Here is a 15,559-nt window from a genome sequence, read left to right on the forward strand (position 1 = left end):
TGGACAGCTGAGACCAGGTGGCCACGTGCGACTGGTTCTGGGGGAAACCCTCCGTCTCTCCGGACCTGAACAGCTCACACAGCCGAGGGGTCCCTCAGTCACCGTAAGGGAGGGCGCCATGTGGCTGGAGCAGACACAGGGGTGAACCACCGGGTCCCGGGTGAGGCAGACACTGCAGCTGAAGGCAACCCTCGACTCTAATCTAATCCCGCGTGGCCAACTTGTCTTCAAATTTAAATGGACGTGTGCATGGCCTTTCCTGGTGCTCATAGCACTTTGTTGCTGCTGTTTAGTTGCTCTTTGACACCCCCTGGACTGTAGCCCACCAGGCTCCTCTGTCCATGGGAATTCCTAGCAAGAAGACTGGAGTGGGCTGCCATTTCCTTCTCCAGGGGATCTTCCTGACCCAGGGATCGAACCTGCGTCCCCTGCATGGCAGGCGGATTCTTTACCCTCTGAGCCACCAGGGAAACCTGTTCACAGCACACTTACCCACCCATCCCCCCAAAAAAACACAATTCTTTTTAAATGCTTGGTTTTTGAACCAGTGCTCCTAGGGATGACTAGCAGAGCTTGTGTGTGACGAGCTCTGGGGAGAAGCCTCCCCCACCTGCTCAGAAGCCACAGGCAACCTGCACTCCCCTGGGCCAGGCCCCTGTCACACAAGGACATGTGGAGCTGACCCGTCACCTTTCCTCTCAGAGCCCAATGGGAGCGTCTTCCAGCACGGCTGCAGCCACAGAGACATGGAGGCCCTTCAGAAACCTCCCCTCCCCTCCCCACCCCCCGCAGCTCCTGCAGCGTGCTTGCCATGCACAAAGGCACTGCCAGCTGTGTGTGTCTGTGTATGCATGCGTGTGTCTGTGCATGTCTGTGTGTCTATGTGTGTGTATGTGTCTGTTTTTGTATGTGTACGTGTGTGTGTGTGTGTGTGTGTGAAGACCATTGCAGGGACCCTCCTCTCTTTGCTTGGTAACTTCCACTGTCAGCCACAGTTTTTCTTCCTTATCACCAAGCCAAAAGGCCTGTGACTACTGTTTTCTTTTTATAACATTTAACTTTCTCCTTTCAAAAAGCAGAAAAGGCTTTGACAGGACCAGGGTGGAGATGCTGCTCCTGTCTCTCCATGGACACATCTGGTCTCGCCAGCCCCAGGTCTTAGACTCTGCGCTCCTGACCGGCCTCTGCTGGGATGAGGGACGTGGACATTTCCCAGGGTCGGGGCGTTGGGAGGCAGGGGGCATGCGGCGGGGCTCTGGGCGGATCTGGGTGAGAGAAAGGACAGGGCAGCTCCAGAGTCAGCACGGCCAGGGCCTTGAGCGGCAGACGTGGCTTACTGGTGGAGTGGTGGGTGGAAAACGGCGGCCAGCCTGCACAGCTCTGTCCCTCAGACTCTGCAAGCGCGATTTAGAAAGAGCCTTTGCTGATGTAGGTAAGAATCCTGAGATGAGACCACCCTGGATTTTCCAATGACAATCGTCATTATAAGAGACACAGAGGGACTTCCCTGGTGATCCAGCGGTTAAGACTTCATCTTTTAATGCAGAGGGTGCAGGTTTGATCCCTGGTTGGGGAACTAAGATCCCACATGCCTTGCAGCCAAAAAACCAAAACATAAAGCAGGAGGAATATTATAACAAGTTCAAAAGATTTTTTTAAAAAGGAGAGAGACACACACAGAAAAGATGGTCACGTGAAGACAGAGGCAGAGACTGGAGTGATGTGACCCGGAGCATCCAAAACCCGGAAGAGGCAGGAAGGACCCTCCCCTGGAGACCCTGGAGCCCGTGACCCTGCCCACCTCTATTTCCAGCTTCTGGAAATTAGGTGCAGGCCTTGCTCCCCTGCCTGTGAGCTGGGTGACCTGAGCAGGTTGCCTACCTCTCTGCTCCTCAGCTTCCTTGTCTGTAAACTACCCCATGGGCTTCCTTGGGGACTTAGTCAACACACGCAGTGTGCTTAACCCGGATCTGACACACAAGTAACGACATGACGCATTCACAGCACGCAGAATCATTAGGTAGGAGTTTACTGACTGGCCTAGATATCCACGGTATGATGTTTAAGAAAAAACCAAGTCACTAACCCATGTGTACAGGAATAATTCCACATCTAGCTATTCATTTGTGCATGTGTTTGTAGGAAAAATGTCCAGATGGATAAAAAGCACAACATTAACAGTCAGGACACCAAAACTGGGTGACTCTCTTAGCTGTATTTTTCTGAGTTTTCCACAATGAACACAACTGATTATCTACCCAAACACAAGAAGGGCATCCATCCTACTTCTGCATAAAGTCAGGGTTTCATATTGGTTTCTTTCATTTTCTTAACGGCAGAGGTTGCTGAGGTGATCAATCATTAAAATAATCTATGCAGGTCATTGATTTAAAGCTCAGGTCCACATCTCGGTGCCGTAACGGTTGAAAACCAGTGGGCTTTCAGGCTGGTTGGTTCCGTGATTAGTGTGTAGACGAAGTGGGCAGAGGGGAGATTTAAGAGGGGAGGAATTTGCAACTGACTAGGTGTCAAGGAAGAGTAAGGGTGACCGGAAGAGGCAGCCCATGGTGGATGGTTGCCACCAGGACAGTGTGAGTCATCAGTGTTCTAACTTTCTAACCAAAACAAGAGGAGGGGTCCTGGGACCCGGTTGGGGGGTGGATGGCCCACGAGGTAAGGGTGCACATCCTGAGTCTGGGATGTCGTCCTGGAGCTTCCGAGGAAATCTAAAGGGCGTGGGCAGTTACGTAGCAGGAAGGCTGCCTGCTGACCCTGATATCCGTTCCAAGCCTGCATTGCTTGGTCATCCTGAACAGGACTTGACCTGGTGGGCACGTACAGAGAATGCCAATAACAGGCAGGCATGGTGCAAAATGGAGATAACCCATGAAACACGCTAGCAAGTCCCAAGGCTGACCATGCACCCAAACTTGTACTGCAAAGGAGACGGGAGACCATTCCAGAGGGACTCCTGCTACGGGAGCCCTGCCCTGCTGGGCCAGGGTCAGAGGACCCCACCCTGGGGCTCTGCACCATCACTGACAGCTCGACAAACATCTCCATTCATCTTCTCAAGGATCCACAGTAAATGGCCGAAGGCTGCCTGATCCTCGGGCCCTGGGCGGGCACCACAGTCCCCTATGCCAGCTATGTTCTGAGAGTTCCAAAACCCAGATGGGAATCAAGGATGCCTGTGGACCTGCTGGGCAGACAGGCAGAGGGGTGCAAACATACCTTCCAAGGCTAGGGGTTCAGGAAGCCCACACTCAGATCGTGCGATGCTTCCAAAGGACGGGGAGGGTCTGCTGCGGTTGGGTCACTGTGCCACGTGTAGAAGAAAGCCATCTCCCAGGTCAGCAGAACTGTGTGGGTCAGAACCTGCGCTGGACAGGCGGGCTGCATGCCACACGCACTCTCTACACGCCTGCCATTAGCCTGGGCTGCGGGACCCATGCTGCTCCGGGCCGTGATAGGTGACCACCTCCTGCAGCTGAGGGGTTGTGCTGACCGAGTAGGCTCGTGGGAGCTGGGCCTCCTGATGCCCACAGGCAGCTGACAGGGTGGCCGGAGGCGCCAGGGCCAGTGCAGGAGCGCCCAGGGCCCAGGCCTACTGGATGGGCAGTTTTCATCCAGCAGAAATCGGGTTAGGAGGGGAGGCCTGTCCCAGTGATGTTCAGGAGAGGATGAACCACTGACGAGGAGGTAGCAATTTCCTTAGGGGCCTGGCCCCCGACTCCTCGCCAACACAAGACCCCTTGGGGAGCAAGGGCACACAGGAGCCCCCATGCCAGAGGAAGGGGCGGCTGAGAGCCAACAGCTGGACTCAGCTGACACTACAGCCCACACCACGCCCAGACCCCGTGAGACTGAAGGGTCTCGATCCCAGGGGTCTGGAGTCACTGGGGCGTGTGCCCTTGTCCACGCCCACCCCCCGTGAGACTGAAGTCCCCAGCTGTGAGTCTCGATCCCAGGGGTCCGGAGTCACTGGGGCGGGTGCCCGTCCACGCCCACCCCCCCATGAGACTGAAGGGTCTCGATCCTGGGGGTCCGGAGTCACTGGGGCGGGTGCCCCTGTCCACGCCCACCCCCCATGAGACTGAAGGGTCTCGATCCTGGGGGTCCAGAGTCACTGGGGCGGGTGCCCGTCCACGCCCACCCCCCCGTGAGACTGAAGGGTCTCGATCCCGGGGGTCCGGAGTCACTGGGGCGGGTGCCCCTGTCCACGCCCACCCCCCCATGAGACTGAAGTCCCCAGCTGTGGGTCTCGATCCTGGGGGTCCGGAGTCACTGGGGCGGGTGCCCCTGTCCACACCCACCCCCCCATGAGACTGAAGTCCCCAGCTGTGGGTCTCGATCCTGGGGGTCCGGAGTCACTGGGGCGGGTGCCCCTGTCCACGCCCACCCCCCCATGAGACTGAAGTCCCCAGCTGTGGATCTCGATCCTGGGGGTCCGGAGTCACTGGGGTGGGTGCCCCTGTCCACGCCCACCCCACCATGAGACTGAAGTCCCCAGCTGTGGGTCTCGATCCCAGAGGGTCCAGAGTCTCTGGGAGCAGGAGACCAAAAAGGCAGTCCCGGGGGCCCAAGCCCAGAGCCCCTGACCCAACAGGTCCACCTCCCCAATAAACGAGTCCAGGGCATTCTGGGGCGGGTGGTCTGTGAGACCCTTGAGAACCACTGCGGCTCTGAGTCAGCCCACGGATGCAGCAACAGCATCGCCCGAGTTTAGCAGCCACACCACCTCCCGCGCGGCCCTGCGGGGTCAGAGGGCACAGTAACGCCGTGCAGCCCCCCAGGCTGACACACGGGACCCCGGGGCGGCGGGGGAGGAACGCTCCTGCACTGTGGTCACTACAGCCGTGAGGCCCCCTGTGAGACAGGCTGCGGGGCGTCGAGTTCTGCCTTCTGCTTTTGCTTCTCCTGTTCCAATGCCCGCAGGACACATTTTACCAGCATTCCTCACACTTGAGCAAAGTGATCATGGTTTACAAGACACACAGTACTAAATTATAAAAATGTTACAGAAACACTTCCACGGAGCAATAAGTATTTAAAGACTTTATTACGTTAGGCAAACTGAAATCCTTGGAAACACAGTTCCACTGAATGCATTCTTCATGCTCCGTACTCAAAAATATACAATTTCAAGTACTTAAAACCAACTTAAAGTACTTCTCATATTAAACCAATTTTTCCCTTTTTTTTCAGTTTTGACATTAAAAAAAAAAAAAGGAACAGAAAGAGTACATTAAAAGAAAACTGTCAGCGCGGGTTTTAAAAGACATTTGGTTTACCTGTCACATTATTTCCAAGGCTGCTTGGCCGTGGAGACGCAGACGCCTCACGCTCAAAGCTGTGTGATCACCAACCGTCTGAGGGGTGAGGACCACACGGAGCACCGGGGAGGGCAGGCTGGGGGCACTGCGGGCACGCCTGCAGGCCCCGTCCCCAGGGGCCCGCGACGGGGACAAGGGGACGGACAGTGCGCTCAGTCACAGCAGCCTGAGGGCCATGACACTCTGCAGGACGAGGAGGGTCTTCAGACAGAGGCGGGTGCAGTTAGGAAGGAGGGTGGTCCTCCCCTCGGATGCTTCGGTACTTAGCCATGTCTTCTGGAAATACTTTAGAAAGTTCTTGAATCAACAGGCTTTTAAATTTCTAAGAAGGAAAAACATACACGGTCAGCATGCTTTTGCTGGGGACCCACCACTCGAGTTAAAGCAGACGCCCGCGAGCCTCGAGCTCAGAAGAGACCGTGCCCTCGCGGGGCTGTGTGCTCAGCCCCGGAGGCGACCCCGGGCCCACAGCAGCGGGTGACTGCCCGAGACCGCGGCGGGTATAGCAGAGCTGCCTGGAAGATAAGCTTCACTCAAACGCCGTTTCTTCCCTCCTGCCTCCGACGACAAAGAGCCAGCCACACAGGCACAGAGGGTTTCTGCCCACGGCACAGGAATTTTCACGGAATATTTAACTGAGCGATTATTAACTCAAACCGCATCAAGGTCACTGTATGCACACAGCCCGCGTGAGGCTTTTGGAGTACCCAGAAACCAGTCTTCCTCAAACGCTGGGGCTCCTTGAGCCTTGCTATCAGCGTATTTGTCTTAATCCGACCTCAGATGCAGCTAATACCGGCCAGCATCTCAAAGCCTTTTCTAACAACGAGCTGTACAAGAAAGCCATACCGCAGAGATATACAAAGATACCGCTCTTAGGTGAAGACAGGAAGACATCGACAAAGGAGGCTGCACAGCAACACTCCAGGAACCCACCAGGAACCGTCCAAGACAGAGCTCGAGCAGGCTTCAGCACGCGGCCCAGCAGGCACACGAGCTGTCCCATGAGGCATTCACGGTGACAGGAAATGACACCAAGAGGCAGAGAAAGGAACACAAGCTGCACACACAGTCGCTAGCATCACTGCTGGGGGGCGGGCGGGCGACCTTCCCGACGGCGGGGAAGACGGGAGCGTGGGGACCCGGGAGCGCACCCCCCCAGGGGCCGTGACCCTGCTCCTGAGGTGGTGGCCCCTGCTGGACGACACAGCTCAGCCACACGGCGGTCCAAACCACCCCAGCTCACGGGGATGATGCCCAGTTCAAGAGCAGCTAGGGCTCCGGCTGACAAAGCAGAAGGGGGACCGTGGGCGCCACACAAGCCAACACGGCACAGCCGCGCCTGGGGCAGGGCCCCTGCCCTGAGCACAGGCCAGCTGTCACCGCGGTCCCCACGCAGCCGTCCCGCAGCACGCCAGACACCATGCAGCACGCTGCGCCTGGGGGCAGCGGCAACATACGCCTCGTGCTCCTGGCCCCGTGGCTCAGGCCACGGGGGACACGGGGCAGGGATGGAGAGAAGGCTGCCCCGCGAGGCCTCTCGAAGGGGGAGAGATGCGGACCCTGGAGGTTGGGCAGGGCACAGAGGATGTGCGGGGCTCCCAGCAGAGGAGACGGCAGGGGAGTGGCCCAGGAGGCGGGGCTCGAGATCAGCCAGGCCGGGCAGGAATGAAGACCGGGGTGGAGGCAGGGGGGTTCCCTGTCGGGAGGCCAACGGGAAGGGGCGGCAACACCCGCCCCACAATCTGAATCATGAGCGAGTCAGTGTAAGGAAACAATTCCAGGCATCATGCACAAGATGCAGGGCTTCCTGGACTTGATCACCAGCAGGAGACAAGGAAAGAGCAGGGCCTCGGTGGAGAGCAGGGAATCGGGTACAGGGGCCCTGAGCTGGCCGCTGGCGAGGATCCTCGAGGAGGAGAGCAGAAAGGTACAGAAGCCTCCAGGCCCACGACCTGCAGTGGCAGGGACGGGCCTGACTGAGGGACACAGAGGCACCCCGTGCAGGCTGGAGACACTAAAATCTTACAAATGAAAACAGCAGTTAAGTCAATGACAGCTAACACTACAAAAATTACCTGGGACTTTCCTAAAAGACTGCCACATCGTTTTATTTTTTTATGCTATGACACGTCTCCGAGGTATTTAATTTTATTACCTATTTACTTGGAAGGAAGGCTCTGACAAACCTAGATGGCAAATCAAAAAGCAGAGACATCACTTTTCCTACAAAGGTCTGTATATAGTCAAAGCTATGGTTTTTCTGGCAGTCATGTACAGATGTGGAAGTTGGACCATAAGGAAAGCTGAGCGCTGGAGAACTGATGCTTTTGAACTGTGGTATTGGAGAAAACTCTTGAGAGTCCCTTGGACTGCAAGGAGATCCAACCAGTCAGTCTTAAAAGAAATCAGCCCTGAGTATTCATGGAAGGACTGATGCTGAAGCTGAAACTCAATCCTTTGCACCTGATGTAAACAGCCAACTCACTGAAAAGACCCCAATGCTGGGAAAGATTAAGGGCAAAAGGAGAAAGCAGCAGAGGATGAGATGGTTGGATGGCGTCACCAACTCGATGGACAGGAGTCTGAACAAACTCAGGGAGAGAGCGGAGGACAGGCAAGCCTGGCGTGCTGCGGTCCATGGGGTCGCAAACAGTCAGACCTGACTTAGCAACTAAACAACTGAGCAGTAACCTGTTACACGATTCAGAATCACCAACCGTGTGATGCAGCCAAATAGCTGATGCCTCAAAGTCTATCAACCAAATTTGCGGGGTGAGCATTTCTTGATGTTCAGACATCACTTTCCATTTATAAGACCCTTACCTTCATTGTGTCAATCTTGCCTTTAACTTGCTCATTCTTAGCCAGAGCCCTCTCCAGGCACTCTTTGGTGTAGAGCTGGGGGTTTCGCCCTTGATCTATGTATCTGGAAACAGGAAACATTGCCGTTAACATCCTCACGGCTGACACCTCCTCTCACAGCTTCCTTACGGGGGAAGACAACGGCAGAGCTCGTAAGCTCACATGGCCCTGTTTAGAGGGAACTGTGTCCAGGAACCAGCTGAGTCAGGGTTCCTTCGCTACACATGTAGGGGTCACTCGTGCTCATGTTACTTCTAATCATATGAATAACTCGTGAAGTCACGTGATGATCACTTATAACCCAAGCGAAGCTCCACCGCCACACCAGTGCATACATTTTTCAACATTTGTGTTTGTCAAAAGGTTTCACCACCTTTCCATCCTCATGACAGCCTGTAAGGTCAGGCAGCTCTTGACAAGAGAGAACCAAGTGTGAGCCAGAGCCTCGGGCCTGGACAACACAGGAAGCCTGCCGAGAAGCAGTTGTGCTCTGGGTGCACCCCGTCCTGGAGGGGACGCAGGAGGGGAGAGCCCCGAGCAGAAGAGCTGGCCCTGCCCGTCCTGAGATCAGTTCACAGACTGGGGAGAGACGGGGCTGATATACTACTTTCTTTTTTAACTTTTTATTTTGTACTGGGATATAGCCAGTGGGGTATGAGCAGTATGGAGTATGAGCGGTATGGGGTATGAGCTTCCCTGGTGGCTCAGATGGCAAACAATTTGCTGCAATGCAGGAGACCTGGGTTTGATCCCTGGGATGGGAAGATCCCCTGGAGAAGGGAATGCCAACCCACTCCAGTATTCTTGCCTGGAGAATCCCCAGGCACAGAGGAGCCTGGCGGGCTACAGTCTACGGAATCACAAGAGTTGGACCCGACTTGGTGAATAAACCACCACCACATAGCCAATTAACAATGTCGGTAGTTTCCAGATAGACAGCAAAGGGACTCAGCCATACATAAACATGTATCCATTCTCCCCAAATTCCCCTCCCAGACAGGCTGCCACATAACACTGTCAGAGTTCCCTGTGCTGGACAGTAAATCCTTGCTGGTTTTCCATTTTAAACACAGCAGTAACTTGATTTGGACGAAGACAGATTCTCTCCAATTATTTCTTAACAATATAAAATGACTTCTTGAAATTTCAACTTGTCGCCAAAATGTCTTCATCACCCAAAGACTTCACTGAGCACACGCCTAGATAAACATCCACATTTTACCCAGGTAAGGCCACAGGTCTGCCTGAAGACCTGCAAGTCACTTGCCTAAACAGAATTATTAACAAAGAAACAAACCGCAACAATCAAGTGCCATTTTTATGCTTCACTTCAGATTAAAGACATTAAGTTATTACTGATGGCATAAAAATTGACCTTTAATTACGACACAGCAAAATATTAATAAATCAAAAGTTCTAGAAATCCCATGTTACTGGGATGTACTTGAAATGATGGAATGAAAAAAGCCAAAATTATGATTAATTCTAAGCAAAATCCATCCATTTCTGGGCGGAGAAACCTGACTGGCCCAAGTGTCCAAAATAAACCACCCTTTCGACAATGACGTCACCTAGATCAGACGCTTCTTTGGAGACCGAGGGTTGAATCCCACATCTGCCAACTCCCCAACCTCAAGCTCCCCCCGGGAGGGCCGAGCTTCACACCGTCACCTCTGCCACAGGCGCAGTCCCTGCGGATACCCTCCTGCACCGGCACAGAGCGACCGAAAGTGCACACTGCTGCCTGCTGGGCGCCCGGAGGCCAGCTCACCTCAGCCCCACGGGGGTCTCAGCCGGCCCTGTGGCCAGCTGCGTCTGCAGCTGCAATGGCAGAGCCTCGCCATCCCACCCCTTCAGGGGTCTCTCTCTCCTCTGCCCCACTTCGGAAGCCAGGCGTGGTCCTCGGCATCTGTCAATCTATTCATCCCACACACTTAGGGCCAGCACGGCTCTGATGAGGGTGCTTCCGGGAAGGGGAATCGGGCTCCACCTTCCCACGCCTCACCCCCAGGAGTCTAGAACTGTACCTCGCGCCCCTGGGCACCGCGCCCCTCGGCCCGCAGACAGGACAGAGCTGAGCCCGTGAAATGTGCAGCCTGAGCTCCTCACTGGGAGCACGGCTGCTGAGCTGCGCTGTGACTAGGACTTCCACCTCTGACACTCGGGGACGCATAAGGATAACTTTTCCCTTTACTGTGCAAGGAACTCTAGTGGTTTACATCTGCAGTTTTACTGCAGAAAGCCCCAGAATTCTCTTGCTGTTCCAAGCCAGCTCTGGGAGGAAGGCTGCTTAGCCCAGAGAACTGGCCCTGGTCAAGGACAACACAAGTCCAAGATTTTAAACTAAAGACAGAGTTGCCACATAATCCAGGAATCCCACTCCCGGGCATATGTCCAGACAAAACTAAGCTTCACAAAGATACACGGGGCCCCACGTTCACAGCAGCACTGTCTACAGCAGCCCCGACATGGAGACACCACCAGCGCGACCACAGCTCAGGGTAAAGAAGACGCGGGGTATATACACAGTTACACACTCCTCTGCCTTTAAAACAGAAAGGAAGCAGTGCCACTTGCAGCAGCATGGATGGACCCAGAGATCATGACACCAAGTGCAGTCGGACAGACACAGACAGACACAATACGCCGCCACTCGCATGTGGAATCCAAAACACGGCACAAATGAACAGAGACAGACTCAGGACGGAGAAAACAGCCAAGGGGGAAGAGGCTGGGCAAGGGAGGGACGGGGAGCTTGCCATCAGCAGAGGCACACCAGTCTGTATAGGATCCTACCATCACAGCAAGACCCTACTGTTCAGCACAGGGAACCCCATGCAGCGCCCATGAGAAGTCATAATGGAAAAGAACATGAGAAAAACACTCATGTAACTAGATCACTTTGCTGCAGAGCAGAAATTAAAACACTGTAGATCAACTATACTTCAATATTCAATAGAGTAAAATTTTAGCAAGCCCAGAATTTTAGCCTCAGCTCCAACACTGACTAGCTAGCAAGACAGTGCAGTTACCTATCAGGTCTTTCACCTGCAAAATCAGGGCGCTAAAACCTGGATTAATAAAACCTAAAAGAGTTCATTTCCCAGAGGCGCTCTCCAGGCCATGACTATACCTGGATGCAGCTGACTCTCTCGCAGGAAACACTAAACATCCATCCCAAACATCCCTCTCTGAAGAACTTTTTTTTTTTCCCCAATGAAGCACATATTATCATCTCCTAGAACTATTACTGCCAGGGCAGTCTGGGAGACACCAAATTCTTACTTCTCGGGTTGTTTCTGCCTTTTTTTTTAATTTATAATATAGCCACTTAAGACTTTCTCCTTCTCAAGAAAAAAAAAAGAAGTCAGGAAGTCATGGGGCTAACCTTTCAGCTAACTAGGATCTTAAGAGCCTATAATGTCTTTCAAATATTTCAAGAACCATTATTCACCTGTAACTCTTTTTCAACAATACTATACTGAGATCTTTTTTAATTGTTTACTTCCATTAGAACACAAGCTCCATGAAAGTCAAAGTCAAGTCACTCGGTCTTGTCCAACTCTTTGCGCCGACCCATGGACTGTAGTTGGCCAGGCTCCTCCACGATGGGATTTTCCAGGCAAGAATACTGGACTGGGTTGCCATTTCCTTCTCCAGGGGATCTTCCTGACTCAGGGATCAAACTCAGGTCTCCTGCATTACAGGCAGACTCTTTACCATCTGAGCCACCAGGGAATCCCTGAAGCTCCATGAAGGCAGGTATTTTTCTCTGCTTTTTCCCCTGGCATATGCCCAGCACCCAGACCATCCCTGCCACACAGCAGACACTTAAACACTGGTGGTCAAAGAAAAGTGTTAGTTACTCAGTCGTGTCCGACTCTTTCTGACCCCATGGACTGTAGCCCACCAGGCTCCTCTGTCTGTGGAATTCTCCAGGCAAGAATACTGGAGTGGGTTGCCATTCCCTTCTCCAGGAGATGGAACCAACCCAAGAACTGAATCCAGGTCTCCTTCATCACAGGCAAATTCTTTACCCTCTGAGCCAGAAAAGCCCTATGATAAGGAAATCATTACAGGAAAACCAAACAAGAGCCAGAATATCAAGTACAGCACTTACTCAAATACTTCTAAAGGGACCGTGATATCATGAAGCTGCTGTCTGCATTTATCAATATCCTGTAAGCCAGTAACAATAAAATTCCTGGGGGAGAAGCAATAAAAGAGAACATTAGGTTAGTTTAGATGACCACACTGGGCACCACCCCCACCAAGCCAAGGAGGGCTCTAGAGGCCTGTTCCTTACACAGGAACAGGTGACACGCAGCTCTCAGCTCTGGTTAGCTCAGGATTCCCCAGAAAGCTCTGGAGTTACACAATATGCTCACATATCCCTTGATTTTCTTTTTGAACAAGGAATTACCAATATTGAGGGGTCAGAAACCAACAGGAATAAGGGCGGGAGCCTCTGAGATTTTGTGTACCCTTTGAGACAACAAGGCTGGGTGGGGGGCGGTCGAGAGGCACAGTGGACTGGCCTTCAAGAGTCCATCCTCAGAGTCTAGGGAAGAAAGCCACCAGGCCTGGTTTAATTTCAGTTCGGCTTGGGAGCCTTCCTGGAACACCGGGCTGGTCCCACAGCACTGCGTACGAAGGCGGGGTTGCAAACACGGCTATGTTTGAACCCTCCATAGAGCTGCGAGTCCTTATCCACAGCATCTGACTCCGCCTTTGGTCCATCCCAGGGGCCTAGCACCAGGGCCTGCACAAGGCTGTTGCCAGAAAAACTACTTCACAAGCGTTCCGCGGCCCCTCTCAGCCCCCCAGCACCCACCGTCATGCAATTCCTCCAGAAACAGTAAACTGTTATCTGGCCCTGATGACTTCTCCAAATGGGGCCTGAAGGGACGGTCCCAGCCAGGGCAAGGCGGGAAGGAAGCAGCGCCGAGCGCCCCTGCGCACAGCCTGGACCAGGAGAGACAGGCCCCCGAGCAAGACTGGGGGGCAGGCAAAGGCTCGCGGCCGAACCCGGCTTCCCACCCCGGCCCAGCAGACACCGCCCCGCCTGCCACTCACAGCTTCTGGTTGAGCCCGGCCTGGCTGCTGGGCTGGAAGTCGCTGACGATAATGCCGAGCTGCCGGATGTTCTCCACAAACTTCTCCAGGTGCTCCTCCAGGTGGTCGAACTTCTCCGCCATCGCCGCGCAGCCCTCACACCGCCGCGGGCGTGGTCCTGCCCCACCGCTTCCTGCTTCCGTCCGGGTCCGCCACCACTTCCGCTTCCTCTGGGGGTCGGATGGGGCGGGGCCTGGGCGGTGGGCGCGGCCGCCGGGGCGGGGTATGGGGCGTGGTTTCGCCGAGGGGCGGGGCTTTCGGCGGGGCCGCCGGGGCGGGGCGGAGTCAGCTCGGTCCCGCCCCAGCATCCCTAAGCCCGCCAGGTGAGCGGCACGCTGCAAGTGTTGGTCCTCAGGACCTGCAGGCGTGGCTGAGGGACACACAGAGCCAGCGTTGGGGGCCTCTGGGTTCCTGCTCTGTCTCCCCTGGCCCTGAGCAAGTTCGCTAGCCTCTGAGCCTCTTGTTCTCATCTGTAAAATCGGGATAAACGAGACCTGACCGTTACCTGAAGTTTGTTAGAAGAGAAAATGCGGAGAAGGCTGAAGCCCAGCGGGCCTTACTTGGAAAGACTAGATTTACTCCACGATGAAAAGACTATTTTTTTTTTCGCCTGAGTATGCGAACTACAGGTGGTGGTGGTGGTTTAGTCACTAAGTCGTGTCCGACTCTTGTGACCCCTGGGACTGTACCCCACCAGGCTCCTCTATCCATGGGATTTTCCAGGCAAGAGTACTGGAGTGGGTTGCCATGTCCTTCTCCAGGGGATCTTCCCAACCCAGGGACCAAACCCAGGCCTCCTGCATTGCAGGCAGATTCTTTACCGACTATAATGCAAATTACAGGTACTGTTTGTAAATAATTGAAAACTTTCATTAGTTTTCTCTCTGCTTTCCAGAGAAGCTAGAAGATGAACAGTAAAGAAAAGCTGATTGTTGAAAAGATGAGTCAAATAGACATACTTCAGCAAGTCCATCAGGAAAACAGAAAGAGAGAAAATACACGATATTATAGATGAATGAGGGAACATAAATCAGTAACAGTGAAACCTGTATTCATATTTTGAAAACTTGAAGAATGTGGACAATTTTCTAGGAAACTCCCAAAAGGTAACCTAAAAATAAAAACCCAAAATCAGAATAGATCCTAACCTTCCAAAAAATTGGCCCAGGAGACAAAAATCTCAAAGAAACCAAAGACATCAAGCTCTGTTTTTAATACTAGTTTGTTCTTTTTTTTTTTTTTTAATCATGTATCGTGTTCCTGTTCAGCCAAGTCAGACTCTTTGCAACCCCCTGGACTGTAGCCCACCAGGCTCCTCTGTCCATGAGACTCTCCAGGCAAGAACAATGGAGTGGGTTGCCATTTCCTCCTCTGGGGGATCTTCCTGACCCCAGGATTGAATCTATGTCTCCTGTGTCTCCTGCATTACAGGCAGATTCTTTACCCACTGAATCATCAGTAAAAGAATTTCAATCTTAGATGTTTTCAGAGACTAGAAAAAGAAGCAATACATTCCAGCTCAGTTTTAAAGAGTTATGTAACTTTGATAGGAAATGCAGACAAGGACAGTCCAAAAATGGAAGAAAATGTGGGCCAATCTTCCTTCTGAAAGCAGATGTAAAAGTCACAAAATATTAGCAAACTGAATCAATTATCCTGTATGAACGATCAGTTCAGTTCAGTTCAGTTCAGTTGCTCTGTCGTGTCCTACTCTTTGCGACCCCATTAATCACAGCACGCCAGACCTCCCTGTCCATCACCAACTCCCAGAGTTCACTCAGACTCATGTCCATCGACTCAGTGATGCCATCCAGCCATCTCATCCTCTGTCGTCCCCTTCTCCTCCTCCTCCCAATCCCTCCCAGCATCAGAGTCTTTTCCAATGAGTCAACTCTTCGCATGAGGTGGCCAGAGTACTGGAGTTGCAGCTTCAGCATCATTCCCTCCAAAGAAATCCCAGGGCTGATCTCCTTCAGAATGGACTGGTTGGATCTCCTTGCAGTCCAAGGGACTCTCAAGAGTCTTCTCCAACACCACAGTTCAAAAGCATCAATTCTTCAGCTTTCAGCCTTCTTCACAGTCCAACTCTCACATCCATACATGACCACAGGAAAAACCATAGCCTTAACTAGACAGACCTTTGTTGGCAAAGTAATGTCTCTACTTTTCAATATGCTATCTAGGTTGGTCATAACTTTTCTTCCAAGGAGCAAGCATCTTTTAATTTCATGGCTGCAGTCACC

The 15,559-nt window shown here is 53.1% G+C and overlaps 1 protein-coding gene across 1 annotated transcript; it reads right to left on the reverse strand.

The window, feature by feature from the left end:
* Positions 1 to 5,043: 5,043 nt before the first annotated feature.
* Positions 5,044 to 13,505, reverse strand: MED10 (mediator complex subunit 10). Its single transcript, XM_040262383.1, has 4 exons — positions 13,278 to 13,505; positions 12,322 to 12,405; positions 8,163 to 8,265; positions 5,044 to 5,658 (listed from the first exon to the last, which is right to left on the reverse strand). The coding sequence occupies exons 1-4, from the start codon at positions 13,397 to 13,399 to the stop codon at positions 5,560 to 5,562; spliced, it is 408 nt and encodes a 135-aa protein (XP_040118317.1). The 5' UTR covers positions 13,400 to 13,505; the 3' UTR covers positions 5,044 to 5,559.
* Positions 13,506 to 15,559: the final 2,054 nt, after the last annotated feature.

This window comes from Oryx dammah, unplaced genomic scaffold, assembly GCF_014754425.2.
Source record: "Oryx dammah isolate SB20612 unplaced genomic scaffold, SCBI_Odam_1.1 HiC_scaffold_20, whole genome shotgun sequence".
In the NCBI taxonomy this organism is placed as follows: domain Eukaryota; kingdom Metazoa; phylum Chordata; class Mammalia; order Artiodactyla; family Bovidae; genus Oryx; species Oryx dammah.